At 54.7% G+C, this 18,032-nt stretch overlaps 1 protein-coding gene across 3 annotated transcripts in view; it reads left to right on the top strand.

The window, feature by feature from the left end:
• CYRIA (CYFIP related Rac1 interactor A) overlaps positions 1-18,032 on the top strand; it is a 139,520-nt gene that overhangs the window by 79,737 nt on the left and 41,751 nt on the right. For all 3 annotated transcript variants that reach the window (XM_075341126.1, XM_075341128.1, XM_075341127.1), the window contains 2 exons: positions 8,293-8,414; positions 9,991-10,096. In XM_075341126.1, coding sequence (XP_075197241.1) covers positions 8,293-8,414; positions 9,991-10,096 — 228 coding nt within the window. The remainder of the gene's footprint in view (positions 1-8,292; positions 8,415-9,990; positions 10,097-18,032) is intronic.

The raw sequence follows: 18,032 nt of genomic DNA, 5'->3' as shown, positions 1-18,032 counted from the left end.
TAAATGAATTTTTGTGTTTTTTGCCTGAGACTAATCCCTTGTGCATGTCGTCCTCACTAACAGCATGTCTGACTTGTTGCATGGCTCGTGTGCAGAAGGTGCTGATACTTTTTAGCTTTTTTTTCATTGTTACTGTGACATCTCCATAAATGTATGACACTTTTTATATTTTGAAATGTTTTGATTTTTGTCCTGAATTGTTGATGAATTTATCCATGGTCACTCGCACATTCACCCTCCATCCCTTTAGGGGCACATTGCTGTTTTAGCCGTCACACTGTATTATCCCAGCTTGCTAACCAGCGCCATTTTTTGTCTAGTGGCTCTGTCTGGTATTGCAGTCTGAGAAGAGTGGTGCTGTTACTAGGGGAGGGGGGGGGATCAGGAGCTTCTTTCTAATCTCATACAAGCCCCGACAGAATGCGTCCATGTTCCCAGGGGTAATACGTAGGCTGTATACACACATAATATTGTATGTGTTCTAGTTTCTAGCTGGGACTTAAGGTAATTTGGCATCATGAATGGGAGCACAGTGGGGAGCTGGATCGGAGCGGTCATTAGTCACGTACTGTGTGTGACCAGGACATTACCAGGTTAGGGTTAGGCAGAACAGCCGTGATTTGTAATGTATAGATTGCGGCATGTAATGTGTCGGTGGTGAGCGCCGTCCCGGGGTGTAGTGAGGTTCCTGGCAGCGGGACAGGTCGGGACAATGTTACTTGAGAGGCGTCCTCATCAGAAAGCCTGAATTGTTTCCAGCGTGGCGGAGCCGGCCAAAAATGTCCCAGAAAATAACGTGTTTCACTCAAGGGCCAAGACTGTGTCCTAGAAGGCACCTCCGAGCCTTGTATTAGATTCATCACACATGTTTGTGCTCCGCTCGGATCAGATTGGCATGCGCGTGTAATGTATGGAGCTGAGCCGCAGCCATCGCCGGCAGTCACTGCTCTGCCCACTCCAGGTGACACGCACACACTCAGAAAAGCCTCCTGCACATAGCGCCATCTTCAGACATGGTGAGGGACTTTATGTTCGGATTCCACACTGCCCAGCTTTAAATGGGGTTTTTCGGGGAGCGGGAATGTCGCCAATATCAGATCAGCAGTGGTTAAGTCACCACTGATCCTACAGTGGCCGGATGCTGAACGACCACTACACAGTTTAGGCTGCTTTCACGCTACCGTTTTTTTTAACATGCGTCCTGAACGTTTTTTTTAACGGAAAAACTGATCCAGTGCAAATGCGTTTTCATTTCAATGCATTTGCAATGGACTCGCGTCAACATGCGTTTGCGTGCGTTATAGTGAGGATCCAGCGACTTGCAGTTTTTTAACTTTTTCCAAAAACGCTACTTGTAGCGTTTTTGAGCTGCGTCCAAGTACTGCAAATTGCTGGATCCTGACTATACTGCATGCAAACGTATGGGAACGCTGGCATGCTGATAGACGGGATCCTGTTTGCTCTACTGAGCATCCACAGAAACCAGCCTCGGGGTGATCAGTCTCTCTCACCTCCCTCGTCCTCCCCCTCCCTCTCTCTCTCACCCCTCCCTCTCTGTCTCTCACCCCCTCCCTCTCTGTCTCTCACCCCCCTCCTCTCTGTCTCTCACCCCCCTCCCTCTCTGTCTCTCACCCCCCCTCCCTCTCTGTCTCTCACCCCCCTCCCTCTCTGTCTCTCACCCCCCCTCCCTCTCTGTCTCTCACCCCCCCTCCCTCTCTGTCTCTCACCGCCCCCTCCCTCTCTGTCTCTCACCCCCCTCCCTCTCTGTCTCCCCCTCGTCTCTCCCCCCTCCCTCCCTCTGTCTCTCTCCCCCTCCCTCTGTCTCTCTCCTCCCTCCCTCTGTCTCTCTCCCCCTCCCTCTGTCTCTCTCTCCCCCCTCCCTCTCTGTCTCTCTCCCCCCTCCCTCTCTGTCTCTCTCCCCCCCTCCCTCTCTGTCTCTCTCCCCCCCTCCCTCTCTGTCTCTCTCCCCCCCTCCCTCTCTGTCTCTCTCCCCCCTCCCTCTCTGTCTCTCTCCCCCCCCCCCTCCCTCTCTGTCTCTCTCTCCCCCCTCCCTCTCTGTCTCTCTCTCCCCCCTCCCTCTCTGTCTCTCTCTCCCCCCTCCCTCTCTGTCTCTCTCTCCCCCCTCCCTCTCTGTCTCTCTCCCCCCTCCCTCTCTGTCTCTCACCCCCCTCCCTCTCTGTCTCTCACCCCCCTCCCTCTCTGTCTCTCACCCCCCTCCCTCTCTGTCTCTCACCCCCCTCCCTCTCTGTCTCTCACCCCCCTCCCTCTCTGTCTCTCACCCCCCTCCCTCTCTGTCTCTCACCCCCCTCCCTCTCTGTCTCTCACCCCCCTCCCTCTCTGTCCCCCCTCCCCCTCCCTCTCTCTGTCCCCCCCTCCCTCTGTCTCTCTCCTCCCTCCCTCTGTCTCTCTCCTCCCTCCCTCTGTCTCTCTCCCCCTCCCTCTGTCTCTCTCCCCCTCCCTCTGTCTCTCTCCCCCTCCCTCTGTCTCTCTCCCCCCTCCCTCTGTCTCTCTCCCCCCTCCCTCTCTGTCTCTCTCCCCCCTCCCTCTCTGTCTCTCTCCCCCCTCCCTCTCTGTCTCTCTCCCCCCTCCCTCTCTGTCTCTCTCCCCCCCTCCCTCTCTGTCTCTCTCCCCCCTCCCTCTCTGTCTCTCTCTCCCCCCTCCCTCTCTGTCTCTCTCTCCCCCCTCCCTCTCTGTCTCTCTCCCCCCTCCCTCTCTGTCTCTCTCCCCCCTCCCTCTCTGTCTCTCTCCCCCCCTCCCTCTCTGTCTCTCTCCCCCCTCCCTCTCTGTCTCTCTCCCCCCTCCCTCTCTGTCTCTCTCTCCCCCCTCCCTCTCTGTCTCTCTCTCCCCCCCTCCCTCTCTGTCTCTCTCTCCCCCCTCCCTCTCTGTCTCTCTCTCCCCCCTCCCTCTCTGTCTCTCTCTCCCCCCTCCCTCTCTGTCTCTCTCTCCCCCCTCCCTCTCTGTCTCTCTCTCCCCCCTCCCTCTCTGTCTCTCTCTCCCCCCTCCCTCTCTGTCTCTCTCTCCCCCCTCCCTCTCTGTCTCTCTCCCCCCTCCCTCTCTGTCTCTCACCCCCCTCCCTCTCTGTCTCTCACCCCCCTCCCTCTCTGTCTCTCACCCCCCTCCCTCTCTGTCTCTCACCCCCCTCCCTCTCTGTCTCTCACCCCCCTCCCTCTCTGTCTCTCACCCCCCTCCCTCTCTGTCTCTCACCCCCCTCCCTCTCTGTCTCTCACCCCCCTCCCTCTCTGTCTCTCACCCCCCTCCCTCTCTGTCTCTCACCCCCCTCCCTCTCTGTCCCCCCTCCCCCTCCCTCTCTGTCCCCCCTCCCTCTGTCTCTCTCCTCCCTCCCTCTGTCTCTCTCCTCCCTCCCTCTGTCTCTCTCCCCCCTCCCTCTGTCTCTCTCCCCCTCCCTCTGTCTCTCTCCCCCTCCCTCTGTCTCTCTCTCCCCCCTCCCTCTGTCTCTCTCCCCCCTCCCTCTCTGTCTCTCTCCCCCCTCCCTCTCTGTCTCTCTCCCCCCTCCCTCTCTGTCTCTCTCCCCCCTCCCTCTCTGTCTCTCTCCCCCCTCCCTCTCTGTCTCTCTCCCCCCTCCCTCTCTGTCTCTCTCTCCCCCCCTCCCTCTCTGTCTCTCTCTCCCCCCTCCCTCTCTCTCTCTCTCCCCCCTCCCTCTCTGTCTCTCTCTCCCCCCTCCCTCTCTGTCTCTCTCTCCCCCCTCCCTCTCTGTCTCTCTCTCCCCCCTCCCTCTCTGTCTCTCTCTCCCCCCTCCCTCTCTGTCTCTCTCTCCCCCCTCCCTCTCTGTCTCTCTCTCCCCCCCTCCCTCTCTGTCTCTCTCTCCCCCCTCCCTCTCTGTCTCTCTCTCCCCCCTCCCTCTCTGTCTCTCTCTCCCCCCTCCCTCTCTGTCTCTCTCTCCCCCCTCCCTCTCTGTCTCTCTCTCCCCCCTCCCTCTCTGTCTCTCTCTCCCCCCTCCCTCTCTGTCTCTCTCTCCCCCCTCCCTCTCTGTCTCTCTCTCCCCCCTCCCTCTCTGTCTCTCTCTCCCCCCTCCCTCTCTGTCTCTCTCTCCCCCCTCCCTCTCTGTCTCTCTCTCCCCCCTCCCTCTCTGTCTCTCTCTCCCCCCTCCCTCTCTGTCTCTCTCTCCCCCCTCCCTCTGTGTGTCTCTCTCTCCCCCCTCCCTCTGTGTGTCTCTCTCTCCCCCCCTCCCTCTGTGTGTCTCTCTCTCCCCCCTCCCTCTGTGTGTCTCTCTCTCCCCCCTCCCTCTGTGTGTCTCTCTCTCCCCCCTCCCTCTGTGTGTCTCTCTCTCTCCCCCCTCCCTCTGTGTGTCTCTCTCTCTCCCCCCTCCCTCTGTGTGTCTCTCTCTCTCCCCCCTCCCTCTGTGTGTCTCTCTCTCTCCCCCCTCCCTCTGTGTGTCTCTCTCTCTCCCCCCTCCCTCTGTGTGTCTCTCTCTCTCCCCCCTCCCTCTGTGTGTCTCTCTCTCTCCCCCCTCCCTCTGTGTGTCTCTCTCTCTCCCCCCCTCCCTCTGTGTGTCTCTCTCTCTCCCCCCTCCCTCTGTGTGTCTCTCTCTCTCCCCCCTCCCTCTGTGTGTCTCTCTCTCTCCCCCCTCCCTCTGTGTGTCTCTCTCTCTCCCCCCTCCCTCTGTGTGTCTCTCTCTCTCCCCCCTCCCTCTGTGTGTCTCTCTCTCTCCCCCCTCCCTCTGTGTGTCTCTCTCTCTCCCCCCTCCCTCTGTGTGTCTCTCTCTCTCCCCCCCTCCCTCTGTGTGTCTCTCTCTCTCCCCCCTCCCTCTGTGTGTCTCTCTCTCTCCCCCCCTCCCTCTGTGTGTCTCTCTCTCTCCCCCCTCCCTCTGTGTGTCTCTCTCTCTCCCCCCTCCCTCTGTGTGTCTCTCTCTCTCCCCCCTCCCTCTGTGTGTCTCTCTCTCTCCCCCCTCCCTCTGTGTGTCTCTCTCTCTCCCCCCTCCCTCTGTGTGTCTCTCTCTCTCCCCCCTCCCTCTGTGTGTCTCTCTCTCTCCCCCCTCCCTCTGTGTGTCTCTCTCTCTCCCCCCTCCCTCTGTGTGTCTCTCTCTCTCCCCCCTCCCTCTGTGTGTCTCTCTCTCTCCCCCCTCCCTCTGTGTGTCTCTCTCTCTCCCCCCTCCCTCTGTGTGTCTCTCTCTCTCCCCCCTCCCTCTGTGTGTCTCTCTCTCTCCCCCCTCCCTCTGTGTGTCTCTCTCTCTCCCCCCCTCCCTCTGTGTGTCTCTCTCTCTCCCCCCTCCCTCTGTGTGTCTCTCTCTCTCCCCCCCTCCCTCTGTGTGTCTCTCTCTCTCCCCCCTCCCTCTGTGTGTCTCTCTCTCTCCCCCCTCCCTCTGTGTGTCTCTCTCTCTCCCCCCTCCCTCTGTGTGTCTCTCTCTCTCCCCCCTCCCTCTGTGTGTCTCTCTCTCTCCCCCCTCCCTCTGTGTGTCTCTCTCTCTCCCCCCTCCCTCTGTGTGTCTCTCTCTCTCCCCCCTCCCTCTGTGTGTCTCTCTCTCTCCCCCCTCCCTCTGTGTGTCTCTCTCTCTCCCCCCTCCCTCTGTGTGTCTCTCTCTCTCCCCCCTCCCTCTGTGTCTCTTCCCCCCCTCCCTCCCTCTGTGTCTCTTCCCCCCCTCCCTCCCTCTGTGTCTCTTCCCCCCCTCCCTCCCTCTGTGTCTCTTCCCCCCCTCCCTCCCTCTGTGTCTCTTCCCCCCCTCCCTCCCTCTGTGTCTCTCTTCCCCCCCTCCCTCTGTCTCTCTTCCCCCCCCTCCCTCTGTCTCTCTTCCCCCCCCTCCCTCCCTCCCTCTCTGTCTCTCTTCCCCCTCTGCCCCCTCCCTCTCTGTCTCTCTTCCCCCTCTCCCCCCTCCCTCTCTGTCTCTCTCCCCCCCTCCCTCTCTGTCTCTCTCCCCCCTCCCTCTGTCTCTCTCTCCCCCCTCCCTCTGTCTCTCTCTCCCCCCTCCCTCTCTGTCTCTCTCTCCCCCCTCCCTCTCTGTCTCTCTCTCCCCCCTCCCTCTCTGTCTCTCTCTCCCCCCTCCCTCTCTGTCTCTCTCTCCCCCCTCCCTCTCTGTCTCTCTCTCCCCCCTCCCTCTCTGTCTCTCTCTCCCCCCTCCCTCTCTGTCTCTCTCTCCCCCCTCCCTCTCTGTCTCTCTCTCCCCCCTCCCTCTCTGTCTCTCTCTCCCCCCTCCCTCACTGTCTCTCTTCCCCCCCTCCCTCCCTCACTGTCTCTCTTCCCCCCCCCTCCCCCCCCTCCCTCACTCTCTCTTCCCCCCCCTCCCTCACTGTCTCTCTTCCCCCCTCCCTCTTTCTCTCTTCCCCCCTCCCTCTTTCTCTGTCTCTCTTCCCCCCTCCCTCCCTCTCATCCAATGCCCGCCCCTAAACATCCAGTGACAGGATCCTGCAAAATAACACATGCGTTTTTCTTTGTAAAAGCAGGATCTGCTTTTACAGCAAAAAAAGTTCATGACGCATGCTAAAAAAAACGTAGTGTGAAAGCCGCCTTACAGCGCTATTCTGTCGGCTCTGTACACAGTGCGGTGTATCCTCGACCGCTGTGAAATTTTGGGACTATTTTGTGGGTTACTCGATCATGATCAGTCCTGGAAAACATCTTTATTTTTGTGCAGATGATCCTTTGCAAAAAAGGGTGTTTAGAAACCTCCTTCTCTTACATTGTACTGTGTGTAGTGGCAGATTCTACGTGTGAAATCTGCACCGAAAATCCACAGGCGCCCTAGTCAGTGTTCATTTTCTGTGCAGAGTGCATGGCAGCAAATTATGCTACAATCAGTCTGTACTGCTGCATGGCGCTTATTACAGATGCATATCACACAGCAGACATGAGGTCCAGCTTCTCTCCCATCCATTTTCCTCTGCACCCCCGCCCACCATCCCCTCCTTTTCCTCCACATTCTCCTCACCGTCCCCTCCTATCCGCTGCGCTCTTTGCGGTCGACTCCTATCCGCTGCGCTCTTTGCCGTCGACTCCTATCCGCTGCGCTCTTTGCCGTCGACTCCTATCCCCTGCGCTCCCCTCGCCGTCGACTCCTTTGCGCTGCGCTCCCCTCGCCGTCGACTCCTTTGCCTGCGCTCCCCTCACCGTCGACTCCTTTGCCCTGCGCTCCCCTCGCCGTCGACTCCTTTGCCCTGCGCTCCCCTCGCCGTCGACTCCTTTGCCCTGCGCTCCCCTCGCCGTCGACTCCTTTGCCCTGCGCTCCCCTCGCCGTCGACTCCTTTGCCCTGCGCTCCCCTCGCCGTCGACTCCTTTGCCCTGCGCTCCCCTCGCCGGCGACTCCTTTGCCCTGCGCTCCCCTCGCCGGCGACTCCTTTGCCCTGCGCTCCCCTCGCCGGCGACTCCTTTGCCCTGCGCTCCCCTCGCCGGCGACTCCTTTGCCCTGCGCTCCCCTCGCCGGCGACTCCTTTGCCCTGCGCTCCCCTCGCCGGCGACTCCTTTGCCCTGCGCTCCCCTTGCCGGCGACTCCTTTGCCCTGCGCTCCCCTTGCCGGCGACTCCTTTGCCCTGCGCTCCCCTCGCCGGCGACTCCTTTGCCCTGCGCTCCTCTTGCCGGCGACTCCTTTGCCCTGCGCTCCCCTCCTCATCCACCCATTCTACCCTCCCCTCTCCATCTACCTCCTTCAAACCAATAGACTGAATAAGCAGTTGGTTGGTGACCCCTTACATGCAAAAAATGTAAAGTTTAGTTACCGTAAAGCAATTTATAACCTAACAAAAGGAACATTTTGCAGGGTTTCCCAAACATTATAATCTTTGTTAGAGATTTCCTTTTGTTAAAAAAAATCTGTCCCCTGATATTTGCCTCCTAAAGTGAGTGCAGCATAGTGAGATTGTGATTCCAGTGATGTCACTTACTGGGCTGCTTCTTGTAGTTTTGATAAAATCACTGTTTTTATTAGTATGATATTCTTTAGTGGAATAGTACACCTATGGCTAGATAGTCCAGCCACGCCCCACCACTGATTGACAGCTTTCTGTGCACTATGCATAGTAACAAAGCTGCCAATCAGTGATGTGGGCCGGGTTATACAAAGCTCAGCATTCAGAGAATTGATAGACCCTACAGCAGATAAAAATTGTGAGCCCAGTAAGTGATCCATCACTGTAATCGGGTTTCTGCCCCTACATCTTGTTCTCAGATGGGGTTGTGAAAACCTGGTGACAGATTCCCTTTAAAGAGGACCATCCACATACATCTACGTCCAGCCTGAACCCGCTCATTTTTAGTTTTGCATGTGTGTATGTCTGTGTAATGTAAATATACGCATGACCTAAGAATTCCAAAGCATTGTCTAATCTTCTTGTGTTCATCTTCTAGATGCTCAACCTACTGACTGCGAGAGGGAAGTGTGGAACCAGGTCAACGCCGTATTGCAGGACTCTGAGAGCATTCTGTCAGATCTGCAAGCGTACAAGGGCGCCGGACAAGAGATTCGAGATGTACGGCCTCATCGTGCCTTAGAATGCAAAAAATTTGTATTTTACATTTTAGAAAAAAAAAAAAAAATTTAGACCGCCTTCTAAGGTGATCTTCACCTTCACTAAAAAATTGTCTATACCTGGATGATTATCACATAGTGAGATGCATGTAAACAGAAATGAGCAACTTTTATTGGCATCACTGTGCCCAGGAGAACTCTAGGCCTCATTTGGTGTAATTATATTATTGGGGAGAATAGAATAAATTATATTTTAATTATTATAACTTCAACTATTTTTTTATTTTAGATTTTTTTTTTTTTTTTTTTTTTTTTTTTTTACAATTAAATGACTAATATAATGTCTTGTTCAAACAAAAATTAGGTATGAGAACAGTATAAAAAAAATACTGTTTTTTGGGTAAGACGCACTTTTTCTCCCAAAAATTTGGGATGAAAATGAGGGGTGCGTCTTAAAAATCCAAATGTAGCTTACCAGGGGTGGTGGAGAGGGGTCACAGGAAAGGAAGGCCAATGCTCTGCGAGGCACGGGCCATTGGGAAGATGTCGTCAGTAAAGGCTTTCAAATGATGGCGCCCAGAGTCGGCACATGCGCAGATGGAGCTCTCGGCTCAAGCTCTCATCTGTGCACACACCGACTCCAGCCGCCATTTCTTTGAAGACCGCACCACCGACCTCATCAGAATGGCCAGTGCCTCACCGCCCACAGTGAGCACTAGCACAGAGCGGTGCCGGGTGCCCCAGCACGGAGCGTCGCCGTCCGCCCCCCCCCCCCCCCCCAGCACGGAGCGTCGCCGTCCGCCCCCCCCCCCCCCCCCCCCCAGCACGGAGCGTCGCCGTCCGCCCCCCCCCCCCCCCCCAGCACGGAGCGTCGCCGTCCGCCCCCCCCCAGCACGGAGCGTCGCCGTCCGCCCCCCCCCCAGCACGGAGCGTCGCCGTCCGCCCCCCCCAGCACGGAGCGTCGCCGTCCGCCCCCCCCAGCACGGAGCGTCGCCGTCCGCCCCCCCCCAGCACGGAGCGTCGCCGTCCGCCCCCCCCCCAGCACGGAGCGTCGCCGTCCGCCCCCCCCCCAGCACGGAGCGTCGCCGTCCGCCCCCCCCAGCACGGAGCGTCGCCGTCCGCCCCCCCCAGCACGGAGCGTCGCCGTCCGCCCCCCCCTTCCCCCAGCACGGAGCGTCGCCGTCCGCCCCCCCCCAGCACGGAGCGTCGCCGTCCGCCCCCCCCCTTCCCCCAGCACGGAGCGTCGCCGTCCGCACCCCCCCTTCCCCCAGCACGGAGCGTCGCCGTCCGCCCCCCTAGCACAGAACCACAGCCTGCAGTGAGTATCTGGGCCCCCCCTCTGCACTGCCCGGAGCATCGCAGTACTCTTGCACCGCCCCTGCCTCCTGTGACTTCCGATCCACCACCGCTGCTGCCCCACTTCCCCGTTAAGACACCACCAGATTATAAAACTGACATAAAAATCACCTATTCGAATACAGCAATAAAAAAAAGTTGTAATAATAAAGGGATAACGTTAGAGGAACTGTCCTGCTAGATCCAACATGTCCTTACGATGGAGACTTCGTGTATTTCAGGCTATCCAAAATCCAAATGACATCCAACTTCAGGAAAAAGCCTGGAACTCTGTCTGCCCCCTCGTCGTGCGGCTAAAACGGTTTTATGAATTTTCTCTAAGACTTGGTAAGTGTTTTTCTTTTCTTCTCTAGTCTTTGGCATGGTGTTCAGTCCCCCCTGCTCTGCCAGAGAAATGTTGCTATATAGAAGTAAAAGGTTTAGGTTTCCTGACCCATAAAGTCTTATTACCTTCATATAAAATAAACAGCTTTTAAAAGACTTACCATTTTTGCCAATTTTGACACTTTAAACTTCTCACAAAGTCCCAGTATGGCTGAAGGTAATCCGGCCATCCTGTTATGACGTTCTGATCTTACCCGTATATAGTTATAGGGAGAGGCCTTGTGTATTTGGGATGTGAATCCTGAATATTGGCTTCCATTAGTCAGTGATGTGCCCATACTGTACCTTTGTGCCTAGTCCAAGGTGCCCAGACTCACTGTGCACATTGTATAGAAATACTAGGTGGGATCAGAGGGCTACAAAGCCATTCTTACCCCATAGACCGGTATCCCAAGGGCAATATGGGTCCAAATTGTAAGCATATAACTACCCTGGCATCCATGCACATGGAATTACTGTGTGCACAAGACCTTTGTATGTTTGTTCAAAAAGAAGCACATTAAGGTCATGGAGTGGCCTAGCCAGTCTCCAGACCTTAATCCCATAGAAAACGTATGAAGGAGCTGAAACTCCAAGTTGCCAAGCGACAGCCTCAAAGTCTTAATGATCTAGAGATGATCTGAAAAGAGGAGTGGGCCAAAATTCCTTTTGACATGTGCGCAAATGTGATTTTCTGGATTTTATTTTGGATATTCTATCTCTCACTGTTAAAATTGACCTACTCTTAGACTGTTCACGTCTTTGCCAGGGGGCAAACGTACAGAATCAGCAAGGGATCAAATACTTATTTCCTTCACTAAATATATAGTATAATATAATAACATATTATTATATATATATAGATAGATAGAGATATAGATAGATAGATAGATATATATATATATAGATATAGATATAGATATAGATATAGATATAGATATAGATATAGATATAGATATAGATATAGATATATGTCGGATGGAAGAAAAGAGGACCCATACAAGGGTCCCCAGCATGCTCCCTTCTCACCCCACTTTCTGTCGGTGGTGCTTGTTAAGGTTGAGGTACCCATTGCGGGTACGGAGGCTGGAGCCCACATGCTGATTCCTTCCCCATCCCCATTAGGGCTCTGGGCGAAGTGGGATTTTACCGGTCTCCAGGCACAGAGACCGTGCTCCATCCGCAGCCCCTGGAGAAGCCGCTGGATATGGAGCTGAGTATCGTCAGGGACATGGCCCTGCTCCGTCAAGGTACTCTGTGTCCCCGTGCATACGCGCGCACACCGCAGCATTGCTGGGTGTGTTAGTGCGCCGGGGACAACAGCGCTGCTGCGCTTGTGCCATTTCCTCACTTCAGCTTAGCTGAGTGGGTAGACTCGGGGAGAACGGTCGCGCCGGCCGCTGGGACTGCGACGCGGCTGGGACTTGTGGTGCACCGGGGACTTCCGCGCTGGCCGTGCATATATCACGGCCGCGCTTATTACTACAGTCCCCGGCTTTTGCGGCCTAGTTCGTTCGTTCCCCGCCTCCGCACCTGCCAGTCAGGAGGAGGGCGGGACGCTGTACAGAGCATCAGCGCTGAGGGCTGGAGTCTTTTTTACATACTCCAGCCCTCACACCAGGCACAGTAGGACGCAGTTTCCCGCTCTTTGTTTGTGGCAAGCCCACGGTCCGCCCCTCTTCACAGAACGCCGGCAGCCATTCCTGCCTGCACGCTGAGCTGCAGAGGGGAGACGGGGAGACCCAGACACGGGATTCTACGGCCTCATACCCGCTGTTCAGCGGGCGGTAAGCAGCCCTCAAGGGCTCACCCCCCACTTGTGCCGTTTGTATACTGAGTATTTTGTGTTTGCAAATACTTTGTACTGTACGGTCGCTGGTGATTCTCGGCTATATACCCTCCTAGATTACAAGGAGGCAACAGCATGTCGTCCGCTAAACGCAAGGGTGCCAAGGCACAGACATTATATGCTGCCTGTACCGCATGTGGGGCTGCTCTACCGGCAGGTTCCACTGACCCCCATTGTGTGCAGTGCTCGGCCCCTGTGCAACTTGCACAGCCGGGGCCTCTGCTGGACGTGACCCAGGGTGTACCACCTGTGAATGCTGTCCAGGTGACAGGAACGGAGTTTGCAGCTTTTGCTGACAGATTGTCTATGACCATGTCAAAGATTCTTGAAACATTGCAGTCTAGACCAGTAACTCAGACCATGGACACTGTGGCATCATTGCTCCCTGGTCCCCCTCAGCTGGAACACTTCCAAGCTCCGGGGGTGTCACATGCACCCCAGGGTGACGATTCTGACTCGGACGACAGTCCCAGACAACCTAAGCGGGCTCGTTATGAGGGGCCCTCAACTTCGTCTCACTGGTCAGGATCCCAGCGGGACGAATCTATGGGTGATGAGGCGGATGTAACTGATCAAGATTCTGATCCTGGGTCCGCTCTCAATCTGGATACACCGGATGGTGACGCCATAGTGAATGATCTTATAGCGTCCATCAATAGGATGTTAGATATTTCTCCGCCAGCTCCTACTGAGGAGGAGGCAGCTTCACAGCAGGAGAAATTCCATTTCAGATACCCCAAGCGTAAATTAAGCACTTTTCTGGACCACGCTGACTTTAGAGATGCAATCCAGAAACACCACGCTTATCCTGAGAAGCGGTTTTCTAAACGGCTTAAAGATACACGCTATCCTTTTCCCCCTGACGTGGTCAAGGGTTGGACCCAGTGTCCCAAGGTGGACCCTCCAATCTCCAGGCTTGCAGCTAGATCCTTAGTTGCAGTAGAAGATGGAGCGGCACTTAAAGATGCCACTGACAGGCAGATGGAGCTCTGGCTGAAATCAATCTATGAAGCTATTGGAGCGTCGTTGGCGCCAGCTTTCGCAGCCGTATGGGCACTCCAAGCTATTTCAGCTGGGCTTATACAAGTCGACTCGGTCACACGTACATCTGCCCCGCAGGTGGCACCATTGACCTCTCAAATGTCTGCATTCGCGTCTTACGCGATTAATGCTGTCCTGGACTCTACGAGCCGTACGGCGGTGGCGTCAGCCAACTCCGTGGTTTTGCGCAGGGCCCTGTGGTTGAGAGAATGGAAAGCAGATTCTGCTTCCAAGAAGTGCTTAACCAGTTTGCCCTTTTCTCGTGACCGATTGTTTGGGGAGCGTTTGGATGAAATCATTAAACACTCCAAGGGTAAGGACTCATCCTTACCTCAACACAGACAAAACAAGCCCCAACAAAGGAGGGGTCAGTCTGGTTTTCGGTCCTTTCGAGGCTCAGGCAGGTCCCAATTCTCCTCGTCCAAAAGGACTCAAAAGGATCAGAGAGGTTCAGATTCTTGGCGGACGCAGTCACGCCCAAAAAAGACAGCAGGAAGAACCGTTACCAAGATGGCTTCCTCATGACTCTCAGCCTCCTCTCTCCGCATCCTCGGTCGGTGGCAGGCTCTCCCGCTTTGGCGGCATTTGGCTGTCACAGGTCAAAGACCGTTGGGTGAGGGACATTCTGTCTCACGGGTACAGGATAGAGTTCAGCTCTCGTCCTCCAACTCGTTTCTTCAGAACTTCCCCACCGCCCGACCGAGCCGATGCTCTGCTGCAGGCGGTGGCCGCTCTAAAGGCGGAAGGAGTGGTGACTTCCGTTCCTCTTCAGGAACAAGGTCACGGTTTTTACTCCAATCTGTTTGTGGTGCCAAAGAAGGACGGGTCCTTTCGGCCCGTCCTGGATCTAAAGTTGCTCAACAAACACGTAAAAACCAGGAGGTTCCGGATGGAATCTCTCCGCTCCGTCATAGCCTCAATGTCTCAAGGAGATTTCTTAGCATCAATAGACATCAAGGATGCTTATCTTCACGTGCCGATTGCGCCAGAGCATCAGCGTTTTCTACGCTTCGTTCTAGAAAGCGAACACCTGCAGTTCGTAGCGTTACCTTTCGGGCTGGCAACAGCCCCTCGGGTCTTCACCAAGGTCATGGCAGCAGTAGTAGCTGTCCTGCACTCGCAGGGTCACTCCGTGATCCCGTATTTGGACGATCTACTTATAAAGGCACCCTCTCAAGAGGCATGCCAACACAGTCTGAACGTGGCACTGAAGACTCTCCAGAGTTTCGGGTGGATTATCAACTTTTCAAAGTCAAATCTAACCCCGACCCAATCACTAACATATCTTGGCATGGAGTTTCATACTCTCTCAGCGATAGTGAAGCTTCCACTGGACAAGCAGTGCTCTCTGCAGACAGGGGTGCAATCTCTCCTGCAGAACCAGTCCCACTCCTTGAGGCGCCTCATGCATTTCCTAGGGAAGATGGTGGCAGCAATGGAAGCAGTCCCTTTCGCGCAGTTTCATCTGCGCCCTCTACAATGGGACATTCTCCGCCAATGGGACGGGAAGTCGACGTCCCTCGACAGGGATGTCTCCCTCTCTCAGGCAACCAAGGACTCTCTCCGATGGTGGCTTCTTCCCACCTCATTGTCAAAAGGAAAGTCGTTCCTACCCCCATCCTGGGCGGTGGTCACGACAGATGCGAGCCTATCAGGGTGGGGAGCAGTGTTTCTTCACCACAGGGCTCAGGGTACGTGGACTCAGAGAGAGTCCACCCTTCAGATCAATGTTCTGGAAATCAGAGCAGTCTATCTTGCTCTGCGAGCCTTCCAACAGTGGCTGGAGGGCAAGCAGATCCGGATTCAGTCGGACAATTCCACAGCGGTGGCGTACATCAACCACCAAGGGGGAACACGCAGTCGACAAGCCTTTCAAGAAGTCCGGCGGATTCTGACGTGGGTGGAAAACACAGCATCCACCATATCCGCAGTTCACATCCCAGGCGTGGAAAACTGGGAAGCAGACTTTCTCAGTCGCCAGGGCATGGACGCAGGGGAATGGTCCCTTCACCCAGACGTGTTTCAGGAGATCTGTTGCCGCTGGGGGATGCCGGACGTCGACCTGATGGCGTCACGGCACAACAACAAGGTCCCGGTTTTCATGGCACGGTCTCACGATCACCGAGCTCTGGCGGCAGACGCCTTAGTTCAGGATTGGTCGCAGTTCCGACTACCTTATGTGTTCCCACCTCTGGCATTATTGCCCAGAGTGATCCGCAAAATCAGGTCCAACTGCCGTTGCGCCATTCTCGTCGCTCCAGACTGGCCAAGGAGGTCGTGGTACCCGGATCTGTGGCATCTCACGGTAGGACAACCGTGGGCGCTACCAGGCCGTCCAGACTTGCTGTCTCAAGGGCCGTTTTTCCATCTGAATTCTGCGGCCCTGAACCTGACTGTGTGGCCATTGAGTCCTGGGTCCTAGGGACCTCAGGTTTATCTCATGATGTTGTTGCCACCATGAGACAGGCTAGGAAACCATCCTCCGCCAAGATCTACCACAGAACGTGGAAGATATTCTTATCTTGGTGCTCTGCTCAGGGAGTTTCTCCCTGGCCATTTGCATTGCCTATTTTTCTTTCCTTCCTGCAGTCTGGGTTGGAAAAAGGTTTGTCGCTTAGCTCCCTTAAAGGACAAGTTTCTGCGCTATCCGTATTCTTTCAGAAGCGCCTGGCGCGACTTCCTAAGGTACGCACGTTCCTGCAAGGGGTTTGTCATATCATTCCCCCTTACAAGCGGCCATTGGAACCCTGGGATCTGAACAAGGTTCTGATTGCTCTCCAGAAGCCACCTTTCGAGCCTATGAAGGAGATTTCCTTTTCTCGGCTTTCACAGAAAGTGGCTTTTCTGGTGGCGGTCACGTCTCTTCGGAGAGTGTCAGAGCTGGCGGCGTTATCTTGCAAATCTCCCTTCCTGGTGTTTCACCAAGACAAGGTAGTACTGCGTCCAATTCCAGAGTTTCTTCCCAAGGTGGTATCTTCCTTTCATCTCAATCAGGATATCACTTTACCATCTTTGTGTCCGCATCCAGTTCACCAATTTGAAAAGGGTTTACATCTGTTGGACCTGGTGAGAGCACTCAGGATCTACATTTCCCGCACGGCGTCTCTGCGCCGTTCGGATGCACTCTTTATCCTGGTCGCTGGTCAGCATAAAGGGTCGCAAGCTTCCAAATCCACCCTTGCGCGGTGGATCAAGGAACCAATTCTTCACGCCTACCGTTCTGCTGGGCTTCCGACTCCTTCTGGACTGAAGGCCCATTCTACCAGAGCCGTGGGTGCGTCCTGGGCATTACGGCATCAGGCTACGGCTCAGCAGGTGTGCCAGGCGGCTACCTGGTCGAGTCTGCACACTTTCACCAAGCATTATCAGGTGCATACCTACGCTTCGGCGGATGCCAGCCTAGGTAGACAAGTCCTGCAGGCGGCGGTGGCCCACCTGTAAGGAAGGGCTGCCTGACAGCCCGATCGCGAGGTATTATTTTACCCACCCAGGGACTGCTTTTGGACGTCCCAATTGTCTGGGTCTCCCAATTAGGAGCGAAAAAGAAGAAGGGAATTTTGTTTACTTACCGTAAATTCCTTTTCTTCTAGCTCCAATTGGGAGACCCAGCACCCGCCCTGTTTTTCTGAGGGTATTTGTTTTTCGGGTGCACATGTTGTTCATGTTAATAACTTACGTTCTCCGATATTGTTTATCGGATTGAATTTGTTTTTGAAACAGTTATTGGCTTTCCTCCTTCTTGCTTTTGCACTAAAACTGAAGGACCCGTGCTCCCACGGGGGGGTGTATAGCCAGAAGGGGAGGGGTCTTACACTTTTGAGTGTAGTACTTTGTGCGGCCTCCGGAGGCAGTAGCTATACACCCAATTGTCTGGGTCTCCCAATTGGAGCTAGAAGAAAAGGAATTTACGGTAAGTAAACAAAATTCCCTTCTTCAGATTTCCCTTGTAACTGGGGCAGGTATACTCGCCCCAGTTGCAAGGGAAGTGCAGCCTCCCGGCTGCACAAAAGAGCTGTATGTGTTACCCATAACCCTGTAGCTCCTGCTCCCACCCTATACACAGCAGTCACGTGATCACTGTGTATGTGGGAGGATGTCCCGACAGCGCTCCCTATTTCTACATACATGAGCCTTTTTATAGTGTTGTGTAAACAGTGATAGAGAAGGCAGAAACCATTATAAATTGTTTCTACCTTCGATAGGTGGTCTCAAATTTTCTGCTTCCACAGCTTACATGATTGCATAGAGCAGTCACATTTTAGAGTACGAGTGGGACCGCCTGGACGTTTAAAGTTTATGGGGGGGGCTCCGGAAGCAGTTATGTCTATACTATAGTATAGTTGTGTTTTTTGTTTTTTTTTGTTTTTTATTTTTTTTCTGCATCAAATCCAAAATGAGATTTTTCTGCAAAATGACATGTTTATACAGTGAAGGAAATAAGTATTTGATCCCTTGCTGATTTTGTAAGTTTGCCCACTGACAAACACATGGACAGTCTATTATTTTAAGGGTAGGTTAATTTTAACACAGAGAGAATATCCAAAATAAAATCCAGAATATAACATTGTATAGATTTTATATAAATTTATTTACATTTTCCAGAGAAAAATAAATATTTAATCCACCTACCAACCAGATTTGACTCCTACAGACACTAAAGGGGGCTTTACACGTTAGCGATATCGCTAGCAATTTGTAGCGAAAGCGACAGTGTAAGTACCCGCCCCCGTCGCGCATGCGATTGTTTGTGATCGCTGCTGTAGCGAACATTATCACTACGGCAGCGTCACACGCACTTCCCTGGTCGGCGGCGTCGCTGTGACTGCCGAACAATCCCTCCTTCAAGGGGGAGGGACGTTCGGCATCACAGCGACGTCACCGCAACGTCACACAGCGGCCGGCCAATGAAAGCGGAGGGGTGGAGATGAGCAGGACGTAACGTCCCGCCCACCTCCTTCCTTCCTCATTGGGGCCGGCGGCAGGTAAGGAGACGTTCCTCGCTCATGCGGT

This window comes from Anomaloglossus baeobatrachus, chromosome 3, assembly GCF_048569485.1.
Source record: "Anomaloglossus baeobatrachus isolate aAnoBae1 chromosome 3, aAnoBae1.hap1, whole genome shotgun sequence".
NCBI lineage: Eukaryota > Metazoa > Chordata > Amphibia > Anura > Aromobatidae > Anomaloglossus > Anomaloglossus baeobatrachus.
Note: the sequence above shows the minus strand (reverse complement) of the source record. Positions and strands in the feature narration are given on the sequence as shown.